General features: G+C 46.5%; 1 protein-coding gene and 4 non-coding genes across 7 annotated transcripts in view; 1 reads left to right on the top strand and 4 right to left on the bottom strand.

Annotated features, from left to right (window-relative positions):
• Trim55 (tripartite motif containing 55) overlaps nucleotides 1-9,523 on the bottom strand; it is a 36,031-nt gene extending 26,508 nt beyond the window's left edge. For all 3 annotated transcript variants that reach the window (XM_041667673.1, XM_041667675.1, XM_041667674.1), the window contains exons 1-4: nucleotides 9,228-9,523; nucleotides 8,576-8,748; nucleotides 2,479-2,644; nucleotides 329-424 (exon numbers count right to left, since the gene is read on the bottom strand). In XM_041667673.1, coding sequence (XP_041523607.1) covers nucleotides 329-424; nucleotides 2,479-2,644; nucleotides 8,576-8,748; nucleotides 9,228-9,395 — 603 coding nt within the window. In that variant the 5' untranslated portion in view covers nucleotides 9,396-9,523. The remainder of the gene's footprint in view (nucleotides 1-328; nucleotides 425-2,478; nucleotides 2,645-8,575; nucleotides 8,749-9,227) is intronic.
• Nucleotides 9,524-19,603: 10,080 nt separating this feature from the next.
• Trnaa-agc lies at nucleotides 19,604-19,676 on the bottom strand. Its single transcript has one exon. It is a non-coding gene; the product is annotated as a tRNA-Ala (tRNA).
• A 122-nt stretch (nucleotides 19,677-19,798) lies between these two features.
• Nucleotides 19,799-19,887, bottom strand: Trnay-gua. Its single transcript is given in 2 exon segments — nucleotides 19,799-19,834; nucleotides 19,851-19,887. It is a non-coding gene; the product is annotated as a tRNA-Tyr (tRNA).
• A 354-nt stretch (nucleotides 19,888-20,241) lies between these two features.
• Trnay-gua lies at nucleotides 20,242-20,334 on the bottom strand. The gene is made up of 2 exons: nucleotides 20,298-20,334; nucleotides 20,242-20,277 (listed from the first exon to the last, which is right to left on the bottom strand). It is a non-coding gene; the product is annotated as a tRNA-Tyr (tRNA).
• A 325-nt stretch (nucleotides 20,335-20,659) lies between these two features.
• Nucleotides 20,660-20,732, top strand: Trnar-acg. The gene has a single exon. It is a non-coding gene; the product is annotated as a tRNA-Arg (tRNA).
• The last annotated feature ends 1,145 nt before the right edge of the window (nucleotides 20,733-21,877 follow it).

Below are 21,877 nucleotides of genomic sequence, written 5' to 3'. Positions count from 1 at the left end.
GACTGTTCCAGGTTTCCACCAAGAAATCTTGTTAAATAATAGCAACAGTGTTCCCTTCCATTGCCGGCAACTGATTGCATTGCTGCTAACCTTTCTAAAGGAGTTGACTGAGGAAGAGCACACACACAGTTATTACTGCCCGAACAACTATGGTAAGAATCTACCTCATCAAGCCATGAGCTAAGTCCCCTTAAGTGCCAGGAACGAGGCCATTCTATAGGGGAAGAATGGAACATTGTGATGGGGTCTCTAGTGTGCCACTGAGACAACCATGCGCCTGTAGGGCTATCAGGACTGGTTTTGAGTCCCTGTGAGTCAGCTGACCTACCTCGATTGTTTTACAGGTGTCCTCCAGCTCGCTGATCACTCCCTGGATCCGATCGTTGCTTCCCACAAGCACAGCAATGCCATCACTGAGTTCCGACTAGCAGAGAAAACAGACTCCAGTTATTTAGGGGTTTCCTAGCCTGGATGATCATGGGCTGGTCACAGCATTATCCTCCGGGGGATTTAATCCCTAAGGAGAAAACAAGCCCACAAACAAGCTGGTGGATTTCTCACGAGACATATTCTTACTGCGGGAGAAGAACAGAAGCTGCTGGTGACCTACATCACCCGTTTAGGCTGGCAGGGTGGCTCAGTGATGCCGCTCTGGCCTCTGGCCCCAGAAAACAAGTCTGAGGATGAAGATGGCCAAGGAAAGCCAGAATGTTCTGTCATTATTAATTTAGATGTGAATTAAGTCACTCCTCATACCAAGCCCAGGGATTGTAATTAATCCCATCTAAAGACTGAGGTGGAGGCTCGTCGTGGGAAACCTGGAAACCTCTTGATACTGTAAGCAAATGCTGGCTCTGTGTGAGACAAGGTTCCATGGTTTTCGTGAATTCAGTTAAAAACACGAAGAACAATTATAAGCTATCAATAATAGTATATCGAAGCTGGAGAATTCTAAACAGTTCGTATCTAGGACGGTGTGACAGACTCAAATATGTGACATATTTCTCAAATATTGGGAACTTGAATGAATTGTCTAGTGCAGCTCAGGACTAATTTTACTTGAGCAATAAATGCAATAAATATTTATCTATTGGGCACATGTATATTGCAATCCTCCTATGCTAATATAGTGCAGAAATGTTCATAGACTGTCGCACAAACTTAGGCTGTAACATGAGGCCGGCTTTAGCAAGGGTGTTACAACTTTAAAATTCTTGTGTTCTTTTAACCCAACACGTATTCTTCTCTTCCTGCTTACCCTCCTCTGGCTCGGACATGGAGCCACAAGGTGCACTGAGTGGGGACTTGGGAAGCCTAGCCCTCTGGCCTGACCTTCTCCAGGTTATTGAGCAAGACATACAACCAATTTGAACCTGAACTAAAGGAGGGGTCTAGGCCAAACCCTAGTAAGCCTGGTTGTCAAGCATTTGAAACTGTAGTTGAATCTATGTGAGCTTGAGGCAGCCTGGTTTACAAAGCGAGTTCCAGGATAGCCAGGATTACATAGAGAAACGCTGTCTTGAGAATAACAAAAACAACAACAACAACCTGCAGCCGTCTCTCCATGTGGAAGTGAACATGGAAACCTATAGTGAATGTGAAGCTACGCTGACCAAAGAGGAAAGGCGTGGGCGTCCCACTTCCCCTCCCTTTGCCCATCCCGTGGATCTCCGGGCCTCTGAGGGAAGTAGTCAAAAGTAGATACCAAACAGCTGTACCATGCTAGGCCTTGGGGGCAAGGAGAGGAGGAATCAAAGTTAATAAAATGAAGCTGAAAATAAACAACAGCAACAAAAGCGAATCAAGGTTGCTGGTTGCGAGATTGTTGGCTGCAACAGGTGTCGCACGAGTCTGGCTTCCAAACTGATTCCAGCTCTGGCCTTTGAGACAGAATTGGAATCAGTGATTGCTAAGTAGAAGATGCGACTGACCCCCCCCCCCCTTTATCTTCATAGACTCATGAGTTCTAGACGGCTGCCACAGGAAGCAGAGTCCCTGAGCTGGTGAGGAGACTGCCCAGGCTCAGAATGGGGAGGGCCAGATCCGGTCCCTGGAAGAGGGACATTTGAAGAGTCCCTTTTAGCATTGGCCCAGGCGACTTAGAGGCCAGCAGGAGGCCCAGACCTCAAGCCGTGTTTCTAGGGGAAAGTGAAGCCCATCGAATTCTTGGCTGTAGTTTAACTCTGAGTCATCGTTAGCAGCTGGCACTAGACCAGCCCCCTTAACACAACGTATCTTCAGCAACCTCCAAAGGTCACAGAGAGTCACCAGTCCTTCTGTGCCATGCTCTAAACCTTAGCATCCTCCCTCTCCGGCCAGCACCTCAATCTCGGAGAGAACTGAATATGAGAGAAACTACAGGACTCCTTCCCGTGGGGCCTTCCACGTACAGCCTGCCTTCCACTGAGCTCCCGTTTCAGCTATGCGGAGTTGCTCCGGGTGCTTAGAAGGGGCGGCGCGGAGAAGTGAGATTCCTACCTTCTGCCTCTGGAACACATGGGTGAGGGGAGCCACCTGGCAGTCCTTGTGAGCGCCGAACACTTTGCACAGGGAGCAGGTGGGCACCTCGCAGTTCAGGCAGTAGATGTTGATGCGTTCCTCGTCGTGCTCCTCACACATGGGCTGCTCAGACTTTTTCTCTGGCCTGGGGGGAGGCAGGGAGATAAATCTGTATCGACAAGCATTGCAAATGCACTAGCCCTGACTAACCCCAGCCCTGACCAAAAGAATGCCAGAGTCTCTCGTGTTCCATTTGGTACTACTTTTTTTCCCCCTCAGTTGCTGTTGAAATCTCCTTCTTAAAAAAACCCACAGGGCTGTCTAAACAAAGAATTCCTCTAGCAAGTAATGGGCAGTATTTCTAAAAATCAAAATGTAATAGAGCAGTTGAACTGGGAATTACCCTTGATAAGAATTCCAGGTATCAACACTTGAAAGTATACGTGTGGATTACGTACGCACACTGTGTGATGTAAATATCACTCAGATGTGTAAAGATGTAGTGTGATGTGAAGCACACTCTCTCCTGTGAGTCATGCCTCCAAGTGATGGAGCACCCCAGTGCTGGTGTGTGGGATTACATGTAGCTGCAGTACCAGACCCAGAAGGCAGGGGGCGTGGTGCTACATCGCTACTGTACTGGGTAGAAGTCACGTACAAGACACTGGCAGAAATAAATGTTGCGAAAGCTCTAGATCTTGTAAAGAAGTTTCATGAGATTCCAGGTCCAAGATTTTGGAACCTAGTGTTTGCAAGAGGAATCTCTCTCTGGTCGTTCATGAAATCGACGGCCTCCCTCTTCACCCGTTTATTTGGTACTCAAGTCAGAAAGCATGGCCATGAACGGGCAGATTGCTTCCCTTCCCAGGCCTGTCTCCTCCTCCACCAGAAGGTGAGCCGCAGTCGGTGGTCATCTTTTTTGCTGTACACCCTGTGCCTAGAGCAGCGTTTCCCACACAAAGGAGTGCAGCTGAAACAGGTGTTCGATGAATGGCTGATAAAATCGAGAAGAAACTGAAAGTGGGAAATCCAGTGGGTTATCTGAGAGCGGGAGTCACAAGTTGGCCTCTGCCAGCTCTGAGTTGGCCTCTATGCCTGCACTTGGTGTTAACTGCGGTTTTGCTGGAGCAGTCTGGTGCATATCTGCTGGAACCTCCCCGCCCCCAACAGGCTTGCTTTCCTCCCCATGTCCTGAGGGCACCGTGGCCAGCTTTTGGGGATGTGACATCACAGAGCTCAGGCGATGCAGAAAACACGGTTATTGAACATGTGGAAACAGCCAGAAGGTTATATTTTATTTTTGTTCATGATACAATTTACTCATTTTTCCACAATACTTCCTTTATTTATTAGTAATTTTCTTGTTTTGTTTTTGCTTCTTTTAGGAACAACATGGGCCTAGAGGCACCAACTCTTCTAAATAAGAAAAACCTATGGACCACTTACACCAAATAACAGACCTGAAACAAGTTTGGCACAGAGAATGGAGGATGTAAATACTTTCTGGTGGCTGTGGCTGAGCACACAGTTCTGGTTCAGGGCTCAGTACTGAAGGCTGGAAGTAGCCTCTCACTGTTCAGTACTATGGGCACCTATAGCTATTCTCTCTGGTCTCCTAGGTTGCTGGGGCTGCCATAGTGTTTACTGAGGAGTGGACATTAAGTCCTGGTGAGGAAGTTCAGCCAGTCCCATTGTATTAAGGTCATCTGATGAGGAAGTTCAGTTAGTCCTGGTGTCGTTAAGGTGATCTGAATGCTTAATTCCAACTTCTGCATGTGTGGATGCATGCATGTATGTATGGCCTTAAATGCATTATTAAACCAGTTTTCATCCATCTGGGAATAAAATGAAGTGTCTTCTAATTCAATGTGGCAGAATGAGCAGAGGCGGCTCTTCGTGCCTCCTGTGGGAATCTCCCAAAAGAGATCGAGGAAATAAAAATATATAAAAGTAATGTACACAAATGTAAGATGGCGGCAAGCAGGAGAGGTCAGCCAAATGCTGAAAATTGGAAATGTCTATACAAAACAAAAGTGACTTTCTTCAGTTGCATTTCTGCTGATGGCCTGCTGGACAGAAGCCTATCAGAAACCTAGAGTCCCAGGAAGTTTTGAGAACTGCAGCCCAAATCTTTAGCAGAACCTCTATGGGCTATTGTGAAGGTGGGTGGCTATAAAGAGGGACTCAGGGGACATTTTAAGAGATTGCATATGGAAATGTGGTCCACAAAAGCAGCAGTGTAAGCTGACAGATAAGACGCGGGTCCAAGAGAGTCAACCCTAGAGGGAGAAAAAGGAATTCCCAAGTAGAGAGTAGGAACCTGCAGTGAGAGGGATCCCCCTATCCCTAATATTGGAAACAAAAGCAGGAGATAGAAACATAGCAGCACACACACGGGGTGGGACTGGCTCTGTGGTTAAAAGAACACTTTGTTGCTCTTGCAGAGGACCAGAGTTTGGTTCCCAGCATCCACATGGTAGCTCCTAACCATGCATAGCTCTGGTTCTAGGGGATTTGACACCCTCTTCTGGCCCCTATGGGTATCAGGCACATAACATGGTACACATACATGCACGCAGGTAAAACACTCATACACATAAAGTAAATAAATCTAAAAATGTTGTTCAAAAATAAACAAGTAACACAATTATCATTGGTGGCAAGCAGCAGGAAGTAGCTAGGAGAATTAAAAGTAATTGCATTTGGGGAGTGACAGTTTAGGGCTTGCGACAGAAAGGCAGGAACAACCCTTACTAGAGGCCTTTTAGTCCTGCTTAAGACTCTCTAAAAATTAAAGTGTTTATGTATTCATTCCTATTGGAGCAGTTCAAAAGGGCTGGGAAATACATTAGTCAATAGAGTACTTGCCATGCATTTGATTCTAAGTATCCTTAAAAACAGTGTGGTGGCCTGTGCCTGTGATCCTAACCCAGGTGACACCAAGGAAAAGCCGTCTTGACAGCCAGCTGTGCTCTCGTTCCAGTGACAGATCTTGTCTTAAAAAATAAAGTGGAAGCCGGGCCGTGGTGGCGCACGCCTTTAATCCCAGCACTCGGGAGGCAGAGGCAGGCGGATCTCTGTGAGTTCGAGACCAGCCTGGTCTACAAGAGCTAGTTCCAGGACAGGCTCCAAAACCACAGAGAAACCCTGTCTCGAAAAACCAAAAAAAATAAAATAAAATAAAATAAAGTGGAGCTGGGCGGTGGTGGCGCATGCCTTTAATCCCAGCCCTCGGGAGGCAGAGGCAGGTGGATCTCTGTGAGTTCAAGGCCAGCCTGGTCTACAAGAGCTAGTTCCAGGACAGGCTCCAAAGCTACAGAGAAACCCTGTCTCGAAAAACCAAAAAAATAAAAATAAAAAAAGAAAAGAAAATAAAGTGGAGTGTAACAGAGGGGAACGTCTGATCAACTACTGACCTCCACACACGCATGCACATACACCTGCCCACACGTGAACATGCACACATGCATATCTCACACACGCATGCGCGTGCACACACACACATGCATAAGCATTCAAAAATTTTGTTAAAGGGATAATATAACCCTCCTCAGTGGACTATTGGGAACACCTAATTCATAGGTAAAGCACTTGAATAGAGTCTAACACACAATACAAAGCCATTTTGCTTATAATAGCAGCAAATTAATCTCTATTTTCAATGATAACATTAACCAAGCTAGTGGCTTCTCTTGCCCGACCCAGACTGTGGATAGAGCATCACCATGCAGAATGCTAGCTAAGGCCAGAATTTGTCAAGATCCCAGCTGTTCTGTAAGAGGCCAGAGTCGAATGATACTTCAAAGTCCATCACGGTAGCCTTTTCCCTTTCTGTTGACACTGCCAAAGACTAGAGCTGGGGTTAGCTTATTCTGTGTGCCAAAGGTTATTCTAAGGTTATCTAATATATCCCAAGCCTTGGGGTTCAAGTCTGATAAGACTTACAAACTTCAGGAACAGCTAAGTTAGATGTGACTAAGCCCTTCTTGGCAACTAGTACCACATAAAAACACCCCAAAGCGACGTGAGTTTAAGAAACGATGGAAGAATCTTATAATCACAAAATTATCAGTCTTCCAGTTGGCTCTTGCTTAGTGGTAGAGATTTGGCTCATTGTTTTTGTACAGTTTGTTCCCCATCCTCTCAAGGGGCATCAGGCTGACTTTATGGTGAGACAGGCTGTGTCTTGTAGTTGGACTAACACAACAAGCTTTAATACTTCCTGTCCTCTAGATTTCATAGAAAATGCTGTTACACTCATGTCTGGAGTTCCCACCAGGTGAGCAGTGAGACAGAAAAATAACAGCAATAGATAGAACCCAGAAGCCTGTCAGCGGGGCATTCTCTGTGCAGTGTAAGGAGCGAGCATTGCAGAGGCCCTGTTCTGGAAAGGCACTGTACGTGATACTGAAACCATAGCCACATAAATGCCCTTTAAAAATTGTCTGGTTATTAGTTGCCAGGGTAATCTCATAAGGAGACAACGTACAGCTCCATTTTTTTATTTTTGGGATTATAATATAATTACATTATTTCTCCCTTTTCTTTTCTCTCTCCAAGCCCTCCTATCTACTCCTCATTTCTTTCAAATTCATGACCACTTTTTAAATTGCCATTATGTGCCTATATGTACATATATATATATATATATATATATTTCTAAATAAAACCTGCTCAATCTATATATTATTTTTTTTATGTTTTCAGGACTAACCATTTGGAATTGGGTATCCAATTTGTGCACTCTTTGCTGGGAAAGACGATTTCTCCCACTTTGAACAACTCTTTGTCGCCTGTGGTTCTTTGTGATCTGAAGCCTCGTGGTCTTTCCCCACCCGCTTTGGCATGTCTCTTCTTGTTGTCCTCGCTCAGTTCATGTTTAGGCAATCATGCTGGGGGGAGGGGGGCAGCTATGTGTGTAGCTTCTGACACGGTCTCACAGCAAACTCCATGACCGGCTGGCTCTTCGAGTCTTTCCACCCTTCTTCTGCAATGTTCCCCAAGCCCCAGACATGAGAGCATTTTATGGATGTATTGAATTTTAACACAATGAAATACAACGGGATCAGATCCGTAACTCTGGTAACCATTTTCCTTCTTGTCAAAAGATTTGGAAGCAAGGGAGACAGGTGGCCACAATATGTCCTCAGCAATTCCCTCAGTTCCATCTATAGCCTAGTGCTAGCTGATTTAGCTCTGAATCTTAAGCAGAAACTAATGGGCATAATAATTGCAATAATTACATGTTAGATTAACGGAACAACTTTCCTGCAAAGGGCGCATGGCATTTGCAGCCCTGCAGATGTTCCGTAAGCACGTGCCCCATTTCTGCATGATCTCCATACGGATGCTGAGGTTTTGAACTCAAATGACCCATGCAGGATTGAGATAGGGCTCTTCACACTGTGCCTTCTAGGAATAAACTCTAGGGAAGGAACGGTGTGACCTGTGTGGTGTGATGATAAGAAGCCTTTACAAATATTTCAGTGAATGAATACATACGACACGCCAATCACTCAGCAAGTAGGTGCTAAGTCTACACAGTCGTAGGGAAACAGCTGGAAGTTTGTTTCCTCTCCCACTTCTGTAGATGAAGTTCCTGAAAACCAGCATTATCTCTTGCCTTGAGCATTCCGTAGAATCAATATTAGGACAAATGAGGATGTCAGGGTGTTTGAATTGGTAAAGTTGTTGTTGTTTAGACAACTTTAAGGCAAGGCAACTGGGACCTGAGGTATTTTGGACATTGATGTTTCTTGCCTTATATACATGTCTGTACTAGAGTTTTTCTGTAACATAGGATCTGGACTTACAATGAGTCTACAGTGTATCGATATGTCTAAACTGAAGGTAATGCAAGGCTGTGGGTGGCAGGACACCTCTTCCAACATGACCACCTTAGATGGTACAGAAGCAGGCTCACCAGCTTCCTTCTCTCCTCCGTGAGCACCTCTATCTCATTGGGAAGGACTGGCAGTGAAAAGCCATTTAAAGAACAATGTAATGCATCGATTCATTGAGCTGAAAGCAAACAGACAAAGCCTCCAGCAGGCTTGGCTCTCAGAGCCGCTCTTACCTGGTGGACTCCTGCTTGTAGATGTCGATGATGTTCTCCACGAGCAGGTTTCTCTGCAGTCCATAAACCCCGTGTCTGTCTAACACCACCTCGTGTCTACAGGAGGGACAGCGGAACCGGCCCCCTGACGCCACAGTGGTCCCTCCTCTCGTGGGTAAGTACGGGTTAGAGGCCTGTTCTTGCCAAGTAAGAAAAAAAAGGAACTGAGTAAAGCCACGGGAGTCTTTTAGAGACTATTTTCACTCTCTGACACTAGGCACAATAAATATGGACTCCTCAGCTTCCTGCAAGTGGTCCTGAAACCTGCCCCCCCCACCCCCGATCCACAGCCAAACCTACAGTGAGCAATAAGCATTTGTCTATCCTGTGTTTTCATAACCCCAAGTTTCAACCAGATGTTCCAACACTCATACCCTGGCCGGTAACTCATTTTCAATTTCTAAACAGGTTCGGCGCCTCTGTTTTATTTTACTAACAACAATTATGGTTCTTAGAATTAAAACACAAGTGGATTTGGAAGCGGGAAGGGGACTTGACAGCCAAACCTGGGGAAACAGCCTCAGAGAGCGCTCTAAGGGAACCGGCTTTGACTTCAAACCCTTGACACAGGATGGAGGGCTCTCCACACCCTCCAAATTGCAGACAAACCTACCTGGAAGATGTCACTGGCACATTTCCTGCACAGGTTGTGCTGGCAGGGGAGAATGACCACAGGCTTCGTGAACATCTCTAGGCAGATGGGACAGATGAGTTGCTTTTCCAAGTTATCCATGGTCTGCTGCTCTTTGGAGAAAGACTTGTAATTCAAAGAAGCGCTCATTTCCTGGCCGTCCCGGAGAGTGCTGCCAGGGACGGGAGCTCCCGGACGGCTTCTGCAAGTGTTTCCTGGAAATAATTCCACGGGCTGCGCGATCAAGTGTCCTTTATGGTTCTCTCTATGGAGGACATTGTTTCAGGCCCTGGTTCGGAGTGGGTGATGGAGCTGTTTTTAGCAACCCAAGGTCACATGACCCTGGGCCGACTTGTCCATATAAGCCAGTGACAGGAGGATGGATTCTGACAGGTGATGGAGAGCAGGAGTCAACATTCTTGCCCTGGGGAGTAAGAGCGTGGGTGGGGAAGGGATTACAAGTCCCATTTAGCAGGGGTTCTGAAGGGAGGGCGGTCTATAGCTCACAGCTGTCAACAACATATGCAAAGGCACAGGCCGGGTCTCGGAGCCATGCCCTCCTGGAGCCCTTGGAAAGAACTGGGTGACAGGCTCCTTCTGAATGCAGCCCTACAGTGTAACTGTAAGAAACGTAAACATTGTTTCTTATACAGTGCAGTGTAACTGTGTAAGAAACATTGTTTCTTCAGACTTAAGGAAACAAGCTGCCCAAAGTAAGGTCATGGCAACTTCTTAGGTGACAGCAAACAGAGCTTGTTTGCAGATCTCCATCCTGATCTCACAGGGCAATCATGTAAAAAGCAGCTCTTGATATTAAGTTTTTCATCTCTGCCAAGATTGCATTGTAAGGGAAGTTCCTATTTAAAAGCTGAATTCAAGACGCCATCACCATGAAAGCACCTACAAGAGCCTTTCCTTTTTGCGCATGTCTATATGTATGCATGCATGTTCATGTGTGTGGGGGTGAAGAAGTGCACATGCATGTGTGGGGAGGCATGGGGCTGGCTTCCTCCATCGCTCTCCACCTCTGTAGAGACAGGATCTCCCAGCTGAAGCTAAAGCTGGTGGGTAGGACTAGTCCGGCCTCATCTTCCTCTCTTTTCCATGGACTTACAGGTGGGCAGCCACATGCAGCTGGAGCTTATGTGAGTTCTGGGGATTTGAACAGTAGCCATCAGACTGTGCAGCAAGTGTTTTCCCCACCAAGCCATCTCCCCAGACCTCTTTTAAAAATTAACCAGTTGTTGAGTACGTTGCCCTCCTTCCCACTTTTATCCTGTACCTTCCACCCCACATATAGCACAGAACACAAAGACAATCTGTGACAGTTTTTAAAAAATCTAACTTAGTTTACGACAGCAATTCTCAATGGAATAGCAGCCCGTATATGAATTGCATGTTATAATTGCATTTTATCATATGTTAGAGGAAGATAGAATCCTACCCACTGCCCAGTCTGCTTCTAAAGTGCCTGTATAATTCCCCCTTCATCCAAGGTTCTTTTCTAAAATAATAGTATCCCTGATAATTTCTGATATTCTTGCTCTTCTCTTGCATCATAAACACAGATTCTGACATTTGCCAGGGATCTGTGAAGGCTGTAACTGATATGGACTGCACATAAAACGTTTAAATCAGCCAGAAAGTGAAAGAGAATTCATGTCATTTTTTTAAGTGATGAATTTTTAATCTCATTTCTCTATGATTTCAAAAGTCCTAAACAAAGCACAAAAATCCCCAGTGTGTTCTTCAGTGTGCACACTCTTGTTCTAGATGCATGGGCAGCTTATTTGCAATTTATAAGCTCGGTTATCTAATAAATTATGCAAATGCATAGACATTGGGGGTGGGAATCTTTGAATGATTCTCTCCAAACTTCCAATATTTCTTTAGCAACCACAGTGAAGGAGGGGATTCGTGCCATTTTCCTGTCAACTCGCTTCAGCAGTTAGAGTCTGTTTATCATTACTCTGGTTATGGATCTCAATATGTGAGAAAATTTCTAGGGAAGTTTCTACTGTAGAAGTAAAAGACCTTGATATCCAAAGAAAAACATTTATCAGTCGGAATCATATCAGTGATGTATATTCACACATATATGTATGCACGTGTATATATGTATGAGTATATATATGTATATATATACATGTATATGTATAATTGTAAGATGTTGTTGGTTGTTTTTAATTCTTTGCCCTTTGACTCTTTTGTGGGCCTACCACTGAGCTCCCAAATAAATCACACATGGAAGCTTATTATTACTTATAAGCGTCCAGCCTTGGCTTCACTTATTTCTAGCCAACTTTTCTTAAATTATCCCATCTACCTTTTGCCCCTGGGCTTTTTCTTTTTGTTACTTCTGTATATCTTACTTTCACTCTGACTCCATGGCTGACTGTGTGGCTGGGTGGCGGGTCCCTACCATCTTCCTCTCCTTGCTCTTGCTCTTCTTTCTCTCCCCCCAGGTTTTTCTTACTCTTTATTCTCTCTGTCTGCCAGCCCCACTTATCCTTGCCTCGCCATTGGCTGTTCAGCTTTTTATTAGATCATTCGGTGTTTTAGACAGTCAAAGTAACACAGCTTCACAGAGTTAAACAAATACAACATAAAAGAATACAACACATGATTGAATCATTAAACAAATATTCCACAGCATAAACAAATGTAACACATCTTAAAATAATATTCCATAACAGTAAGAAGGGTTGACCAGATAGGATCACACGACAAAAGGCTGTATAATGATGTGGGAGTCCCCTCTGTGTGCTGTGATTGCCATTAATGAATAAAGAAACTGCTTTGGACCTACAGCAAGGCAGAACTTAGCTAGGCAGAGAAAGCTAGGCTGAATGCTGGGAGGAAGAGGGTGAATCAGGGTGATGCCATGCAGCCGCTGCCATTTTTCTTCACATCTTTATCCTATAAACCTCTTCTGTGTTTATTTTTAAACCTTTTATCAAAAGTTAAGACACATGAACACGACATTGGTCTAGACTCCCCAGCAGCAACATCACTACAAACACATCTACAATGAGCTATGCTTGACGTTATGACCACAGAGACAACACCAAGTGATTCAATCTTATGGGGCCACCAGCATATAGACCGCCGATCTACCGCTGACTGAAAAGTTGGTATACAGTACATGAGTGCACACCAAAGGCAGAACCTTTGGTGGAAATAATCCTTCCCTTCTAAGAGAATCCACTGAATATTTACCATGTGGAATCGAAAGACTAATAAAAGATCAGGATACTGCCTCCCAGGAACTCAGCATCATGGAGATATTCACATGTAAGAACCCCAGCGAGGAAGGGCCAATGAGGAAGACTTTATAGGCTGGGTAACTCTTGAATGGATCCATCGAGGAAAGACATATTTGCAGAGACTTGGAGCAACAGGCATGCAGAGAGCTTCAGCACACTGGCTCGTTTGAGGTGAAGAACACACTGCCGAGGCACTGACAGTCCAAGGATCCTGTACCAAAGGTTGTTAGTAAAACACTTATTACATCATGCACAAGGAAGTCACTGAAAGTTTCTCATAAGAATCTTTCCATGAGCTCGTGTGTGTGTGTGTGTGTGTGTGTGTGTGTGTGTGTGTATTAAACCTCCCTGCTGTGGTGAGGACACAGAGATGCATACATACAGAGAAACGTTATCCTGGGATGTTCACCCACGCTTCTGAATACAGATCTAACACACAGGCATTCTGGAGTTGAGTGTTGGTCATGTGACTGAGTATCTGTAGCCCTCCTTGCCTCTCAGAAGCCTGGCTGATCTTACATGCTGCAGAACTCCAACATTCTAATCATAGGGCTACTCTCTCCATCCCTTCCTGGGTCATCTGATTAGCATAATTATCTCAGACGTGCCCATGGTGCAGGAAATTCTAAGAATTTTGAGAGGCTGGGACCAGTGCCAACTTATTCATCATTCTCTCAAAGCTCAGTACGATCTTCAGGACCGGGGAAGGGAGGCTCTGAAATTATTTTTACTTCTGTTTCAGCACAACAAATAAACACACCCTGAGTCCCACTCGCTCTGTATCACAGCAGCCCACCATAGCTGTCGTTATCACCGGGTAGCCAGCTGTGGCATAGTTGCTAAGTTGTGCAGAGAGCTCTGTTTCATTGTGGATCCCAGGCTCTCTCTCACCCACCATGCTATGATACCCTCATGCACCAGGTTGGCACTTAGCATCAGGATTTTTCTGTGACGTTGAAGATACTCTGTCTGTGCTGTCTGACTGACGTGTCCAGTACTGGTCTGGAATTAAATGTCTTGTATACTGTATATTAAATAAACAAATTTTGCCACAAGAAGCCATTTTATCCATCAATAGGTTTTATGTCTGGGTATTTTAGGGTGTATTTCATGTGGTGAATTCCCTGTGCAGGAGCTTAGTGAGCTGTATCATTAGTACAGACAGAACGGAGCTTGATCCAAGAGGGCTGGAGACAGCTCTCCCTCTCAGCGAGACAGCAGATGCTGGAGCAGCAGGAGGCACAAGCTGGACCTGATGCTTGTCTCCTTAGTGACAGGAAGTGACAAATCATGGCAAGAATCTAGAACCCTGTGTGAGGCCTCAAGCCAAAGTGCTCCCATGATCAGATCACTTCCAGTGGTCCTGCCTTCTGGCTTGGCATAGGGAGCCACCTCATTCCTTCTCTCAGTTAGTGGACACCAGGCTTGCCCGTGACATCGTCAGACATGCTCTGCTCTGGTGGGTCCTCCTCAGCTCCTTTATCACCCCGTTTTCTCCCCTCCCCAAGCTTCCTCCTTTCCACTCTCTTGTCACACGTGTCCATCACCTCCTGTCCCCATTTCCCCAATCTCTGTTTTCTCCTCTGTCACATGTGTGCATCACCTTCTGTCCCCATCCTCAGATCTCTGTTTTCTCCTCTGTCAGTCACATGTGTGCATCACCTCCTGTCCCCATCCTCAGATCTCTGTTTTCTCCTCTGTCAGTCACATGTGTGCATCACCTTCTGTCCCCATCCTCAGATCTCTCTTTTCTCCTCTGTCACATGTGTGCATCACCTCCTGTCCCCTCCTGAGATCTGTTTTCTCCTCTGTCACATGTGTGCATCACCTCCTGTCCCCTCTTCCGATCTCTGTTTTCTCCTCTGTCACATGTGTGCATCACCTCCTGTCCTCATCCTCAGATCTCTGTTTTCTCCTCTGTCACATGTGTGCATCACCTCCTGTCCCCTCTTCTGATCTCTGTTTTCTAGTTTCATGACTTACCCCCACACTCATTCCCACATAAACACACACATACGACGGAAGCTAAGACCCACATGTGTGAGAGAACGTGTGGTGTTTATCTTCTGAGCCTGTGTTACTTCACTTAATGTGTGACTTCCCAGTTTTATTCCCTACAAAGTCTTGAACTAAATTTTAAGTTTTAAGTTCGTATTTAAATGACCATATGTGATTAGTGGTTTCTTACTGGGCAAAAAGTCTTTGGATGTAAAATTAAAAGAAAAATCTTGGGGGATAACTGAATTATATATAAAGGACTCTCCAACAGGAGTTGGGAGACCTCATTGGGTAGATTCTGTAATTTATAGCAAGGATGTGAACTCCCATTGGCTCCATATGGCTAAAGGAACAATATCAATGGTTTGCTCCAACTTCCAGAATAGGTCAGAGCATTCTGGGGACAGAAGGAATTAGAACAGCAGTAGTCATGAGCGGCAGTCATTCTTAGCACTCCAGAGGGCCCTGGGCACTTCATTTACCCCTGGTCCCTCTGTCTCATTGACAGAGACTATTAGAAATTATAGAGGCTTAGCTTTGACAAATATATATTCCTTAAACAAAACAGAACTTATGGAGACAGGGTGGGACCAATAGGAAGTACATTAGACAGAGCTTGCATTAATGGCTTGGCTTATTGCTGTACCTGTTGAGAAGAACTTAGGCTTACGGCAGGGACATTGTGAGAGTACAGCTCGTCCTGGCAGGGGCGGTGTGGGGGCCCCGAGCAGCTCTAGCTGTGGTATCAGGAACGTGGGGGGCAGCAGGTCATTGAGTCATAGTGAGGGAGCAAGAGATAGCTATCCGGTGGTGCTCACACCTTTACGTGGTGTGTGACCCCACCCAGGGAATGGTATGCATGGGGGCGGGGCTTCAGATCTAAATCCCCGGAAATGTTCTCACAGACAGGCCGCCCCGCCCCCCAGACTGGCCACCTAGGAAAGTCTAAAATCCGTCCAGCATTTGATTAACACAGCTTGATGGGGGTGGGGCCACGTAGGGAAAGGGAGACAGGAACTGCAAGGCCAGTCTTCCTTCTGGCTTAGTCTCTGGTACCCAGTAGAATCGAGGAAGTTGTGATTGACTCCATAATTAAAACAGAGGGAAATACAAATGAAGCAGGATCCGAACCCTGGATGACGTGAATGTTGGAGGCCCTGGTGGCTGCTGAAGGAGGAAGCTTCGGCATCCCGGGAAATCGAGGGCACAGTGTAGGCCATGGCTTGCAGGTTAACTTCTGAGCTTGACTAAAGGGCCCCCAAATCTTGATCCCAGACCAAAACAAAGCAGCGAATAATTAATCTTTATAAACTAAGTGCTCTTGGTGTGTGTATATATATGTGTGTGTGTTTGTGTTTGTGTGTCTGGGTGTCTGGGTGTATGTGTGTGTGTCTGTGTGTATCTGTCTGTGTGTGTGTGTGTGCTGTGTGTATGTGCTATGTGTGTGTCTCTATGTGCATGCACAAATGTGCTAGCTCTGCATGGAGGTGTATATGAAGGCCAGACATTGACATTAGCTATTTTATTCTATTACGTTCCTCATGATTTTGAGACAGGGCAATTGGCTAGACTGTCTGGCCAGTGAACCCTCAGGATTCTCCTATTTTTTTTCTCCCAGCACTAAGGTTACAAGTGTTTTTTATGTGGGTGCTTGAGCCAACTCCTGGGCCACAAACTATAGCCACTGTAATTAAGAGAGCAAAAATGTTAGCTTTCAACAATACACATCTACTCGCCCTATCTACCTGCCTACCTTCCTTACTATTGTAAGTATAGTACATGCTCCATAAAGAAGGCAATACTTTATCTGATGGTTTTTTCCCAAATACCAGGCTCTGCCGTGTTCTGCACAACTTGATCCTGGAAACATAACTCAGGGGACATAGGGATGAAGAAATGACAGACATGATACTTAAAAGCTGTGTGTGTGGGGGCACCTACTATACAATAAAAAACTCAGAAAGTTTATTCTGTGTAGACAAGTTTTCATCTGTTCAGTCCCTCATGCATTCAGTCCCAAATATATTAATTATAAACTGTTTGGCCTATTGCTTGGGCTTGTTACTAACTCTTACAACTTAAATTAACCCGTAATTCTTGTCTATGTTTAGCCACGTGGCTTGGTACCTTTTCGCAATGAGGCTTTCTCATTTTGCTTCCTCTGCATCTGGCTTGTGACTGCATCTCTGTCTTTCTTTTTCCCAGAATTCTCCTAGTCTGATTGCCCTGACTATACATCCTCCCTGGCTACTATCAATCAATGTTTTATTAAACCAATACAAGAGGCAAATCTGTACAGTGTATACGAGTATCATCCAACAACAATTGTGCATATTCCAAAGGGAAGAGGCTAACTACCTTCAGTGGGAGGTCCCTGAAGGGGAGCAGTCTCAGGGTTGCTGCAAATTCCCAGAAGGAGGAAGCATATGGTGGATAGTTTCTGCACTCACTAGTCTTAGCTAAAGCCCAGTCCTTCCTCACTAGTATGTGGGCCTGAGGAAGGCTTTGCTGCTCCCCAGTCTGATGCACTGGGGTCCTTGACATGGACTCCATGTTAACAATAAATGGTCAGTCAGGACTTCCTCTGCTCCCCACAAGCCTCCATAGGTCAGCTCTCCCAGAGAGAACAGCTCTTCCTTTGCTTCCTTAGAGCTGAAGGATATGGTTTTGTAAAGCACTTCCTCAAAAGCCACATTTGATTTGCGAATGCCTGTCCTCCCAGCACTTGGGAGGTGGAGCCCTAGGCCAAACTCCATTCATCCTACTGAAGGGAGTCTGGACTATAGGAAGCCACCACCACACACAGCAACAACAGAAGCAGTCCTAATCATTATTTGTCTGAAGAATTTGCCATCATGTAACAACCTTCAAAGTTACTGAAAAACAAAACACAGCCCCTAGCTCTCTTTGCTGCCATGGGATTCCTGGTGTGGCCTCCACCCCAGACCCGATTCAGGACGTCTACAGAATGTTTCCTACACTGCTTCTGCCTGTTCCGCCTTTCAGTTTCTCCTGCTACCTGGCCATAAGAACTCTGAACACATGATTTTAAGCTTTTATTGAGAAGTAGCATTTCATGAGGATGAGCCTTTCAGGGAAGTGACGGACATGAACCTGCTTGAACGCTGTGGCGGTCCTTCCTCAGGTTGACTGTAAACTTCTCACGGGAGGCTGTCTTTCACCTTGATAACCGCTCCAGCTTCAACGCTCTTCTTTATAAATTTCACTTCATCATACGGATTTCTGAGGAAATGTGTAAAATCTATATATTGAACTTTCTTCTGAATGTGTCTCGGGACAATTTCTGGGCTAGAAATAAGCAGCGACAGCCCACCAAGTGGCACATACCGAAAGCTTCACTTGGGCGCCAGGACTTTCTTAGGACCACCTTAGCCATACTCCCCTGCCCCCGTGAGTCCTCAGTAAATATGTCAGTAAGTATACACATGCAGTGATGTGACCATACTACAGTGTGCTTAGCCTTTGTTTCCAGACTTGTCTGCTTCCCTTGCTCCCGGAGGTCCAAGCACCCCTTCGCTGCAACGTCCTACGTATTTGCACAGCACACGGAGAAACCTGAAAATCCTCTGGGCCTTACTGTAGGTGTGGTGGGTCTATCAGGTCTCTGGGTGTTGAAATCTATCTCAGTCTCTGCAGCATGCCAGCAAAGCCCTGTTGGTGCCTCTTATTCCCCCATCCCTTTCCTCCCCCTCCTCTTTTTCTCCTCTCCCCTAGTTTCCCCTTTCCTGCTCTGAACTAAGAGATTCCAAGTTCTATCTTAATTGATAGGAAGTGTGGTTGCATCTGCAACCATCATTTGCAGATGATGAAATGGAGATAACCTAGCAGCTGAACAACCCGTCCGAGGTCCTAAAGAGCCAGGACAGACCATTGGCTTTCACTGCCCACATGACTAGGTTCTGTGTGATGCCGCCTCCCGATTTATACCTGTGACTGTCTGTGACTTCCCTGCCTGGGCTACTGACCTCAGGAAGTGACTTGACTCTGGCCCAGGTGCTGTCCTTCCTAGTCCTGGACTTGCCACTCCTTTCTCTTTTCATCACGTACTTTTAGAAGGGTTGTTACCGTTCACACATAATACTTCAACGGCAGAGCATTGTGGGGAACACCAGTAATCTCAGTTCTGGGAGAACTGAGGTAGACAATCAAGAGATACAGGCCTGCTGGATGTGGTACCACTGGCCTTTAATGGCAGCACTCGGGAGAGAGAGGCAGTTCAAGGCTACCCTGGGCTACTAAAGCTTTGCCTCAAGACACTAAAAATAAAAAAAAATTAAAATTGCATAATTTATATGTAGGGAGATAGACTTAAGTGGTTCAAAGATTCAATTAAAAACCTTACTAAAAATAGCAAAGTGAGATTGAAAATGGAAGGGTAGAAAGTGGAAGGCAGCAGGCTCTATACACTGGGAAGAAAAGCCCACAAGTTGCCCAGGACTCTAAAATGGACAAATGATTTATGATTCTTTTGTGATCCTCAAAAGGATAATAATTCTGCCGTCGGCTGAAAGGGTAACGCTCCGTGTTGTGGGAACCACAAGATGGCTTCTGGAGGCAATAACTCTTTTTGAGACTCTATTCTAGAAAATAGGAGAGGGTAGCCGATTCCCAAAAAGAATTTTGAGTGTTATGTCACTATCTAAATGTTTGCTTCAGAGTATGGTGTGTGTGTGTGTGTGTGTACAAGAGGTGTCTAAATTGAACTTTTAAATATTTATTTTTAATTTTCCATTTTCCCTTCGTGCTGGTCCCTAGTCAACGCAACGCTCCAGAGTTTCTTCCGGGAGGGCCCCGGTGTCCCAGCGTCTTTGCAGTTGGTCGCCCCTGCGCACCAGCCTTAGGCTCGGCCTCCATGCAGCCTCCCAGCCGGGGAGCCTCGGCTCAGTTGGTGTACAGCTGCTCGGTGCGCAGGTCCTGCTTCATTCGCTTAGCTTCGGCGAGCCTGGGAGTTTGGGACAAATCACAGAGGTGAAATGCCACCTCGATGAGCTTTTCTGACAGTCTTTCTACTGACTTACGGTAGATCCCAAGACGAAAGGGAAAACCAAAGAAACACGAAGAGAAAAAAATAACTGGAGGATGCGGGCATCGATCCCGCTACCTCTCGCATGCTAAGCGAGCGCTCTACCATTTGAGCTAATCCCCCACCACTGGTCGCGACTGTTTTTCTGTTCCTCTAGAGGAAGTGCAGAGCACAGCTCGGCAAAGAAATTGTGTTTTGAATAAGCCTCATCGTTGAAACTGATAAAATCAAAAATATAAGCTCCTTCCTTCGAGCCGGAATCGAACCAGCGACCTAAGGATGACCACGGTCGTACGCCTACAGTCCTCCGCTCTACCAGCTGAGCTATCGAAGGGAGCGGGTGGCGTCTCGGCAGATCGGCTCCATAACGCCGCGTCACGGCCCCGGGCGGCGATATAGCAGGTCCTGCGTGGGGCCGTGTGTCACCTCGGAGTTCGGGGGATCGCGCGCCCGAGGAAGCGACTCTTGGCCGGGGGCAGCTGCACTCGGAAGGGTGTGTGAACACACTCTGGTGGGGGGTGGGGAGGGTCGCAAAAGGTTGCGCAAGCGCGGAAGCGGACGAGCCCGAAAGGGAGCGAAAGTTTCGGAACTGCCAAGAGGGCACTGAGGGCAAGTTGGTGACCGGGAGAGCAGACGCAGAAAATGGCCAGTTGGGAGTCGGAGGAAACGTGGGGAAAATGTTACAGTCTCCTTCGAGCCGGAATCGAACCAGCGACCTAAGGATGTCTCCTGCCGGGGAGTTAGCTACAGTCCTCCGCTCTACCAGCTGAGCTATCGAAGGGACACAGGGGACCCCTCTGCCCTTTGACACTGAGCAGGTGTGAGTCCGGGGAATTCAGCCGGGCAACCGGAAGCGAGCATGCGCACTTCCCAGGACTCGCGACTCTCACGGCCGCCTGCCGTTTCACGCCTGCGCACGACCGCAGGCCCGCCTCACTGGCCACCCTGAGCCGCCCAGAAAGGACTGCAGCGCCGGAGGCAGCCGGCTTCCCGGTAGTCACGTGACTGCCCCTGCCACAGCTTCCTTTCTCACCCCGCGTCGCCCGGGTGACTGCTGAGGACGATCTTATGGTGTCATCCCGAAAGCCCCCTCGGCCTCCATCGACGGGCCAGTGGCGCAATGGATAACGCGTCTGACTACGGATCAGAAGATTGTAGGTTCGACTCCTGCCTGGCTCGAGTTTTTGTAGCCTCCGTTTTAGAACCTAACATTTGTGAATAAAACGAACCCAAGATCCTAAAACAAACCAAGACCCTGGAACACGGAATCTAACATTTGTGAATAAAACGAACCCAAGATCCTAAAACAAACCCAAGACCCTGGAACACGGAATCCCCAGAGAGAAACAGTGCCGTTTGTGTTTCTGTAGCGCTCTGTGTGCGGGCGGGTCAGCGCTGAAAACCTGGCTGCCTGCTGAGGAGTCCCTAGACGTGAATCCCGGTCACTCCCCTCCACTCACACAATGCAGGGAAACTCACCAAGTATACTAAAGTGCTCCTTTTAAAATAAGGTTCTTAGTTTTCCCAAGAGTTCCTCCCAAGTGGGTCATTTCTTGGGAAGTTTATTGAGTTAGTAAAGTGTTAAGGGTTTGTCGCCATTTGCTATGACAACACCTCAGTTGTCATTTTGAGCCAAACAAGCCCCGTGGACGTTCCCGTGCCGACGATCGCGGCGCTCTAAAGTTCAGGTCTGAAGTCGGAGGTGTGGACTCTGGCCTCCGAGCCCCTCGATCCCTACCTGGGACGGAGTCCTGGCTCCTTGCGCCTCTCATCCGACCTGGCGGGGCCCCTTCCCCTGGCTTCTCTTTCCTACAGAACCCAGCCATTTCGGCTACCCTGGCCTTTTGCTTCTAGGCTGCTCGGCTTCAGCCTGTCCCCGCGTGGCCTGGTTCAGTTTGCAGGCCGCGTTCACTGTGGACTCTTCCAGAAGCCTCTGCCGTGCTCCCCTAGATCTGCAGTAAGACTCCTTAGGAGCAGGCGCGTCCTCCTGTTATTTTAATTTTTTAAAATGGAAATGCGGCGGCTTGCTTAAAGGTGGCTAAATACCTAAGACTTAAGAGGGTGGGAAAGCATAGACTTATTTGAAAATGATGGGAAGTTTTCTTTTGGTTTCCTCTTGATATTTGTCAGTTTTTACGTGGGAAGGGCTGTTATTTTTAAAGCTGTATAGTGTTTCTCAGAATGTTTTTTGTTTTGTGTTTGTTTTTTAAGTTACCTTCGTGGAAGATGGGCGAGTGTGTTGTTTTCCTTCACCTGAGCTCATAGACAAACCAAATCATTTAAGAGCAAAGAGCCTCTATTTTATTTCTTTTCTCTCACGCACA

This window comes from Microtus oregoni, unplaced genomic scaffold (assembly GCF_018167655.1).
Source record: "Microtus oregoni isolate MIOR12 unplaced genomic scaffold, Mior012 000017F_ref0000208, whole genome shotgun sequence".
Taxonomy (NCBI): domain Eukaryota; kingdom Metazoa; phylum Chordata; class Mammalia; order Rodentia; family Cricetidae; genus Microtus; species Microtus oregoni.
Note: the sequence above shows the minus strand (reverse complement) of the source record. Positions and strands in the feature narration are given on the sequence as shown.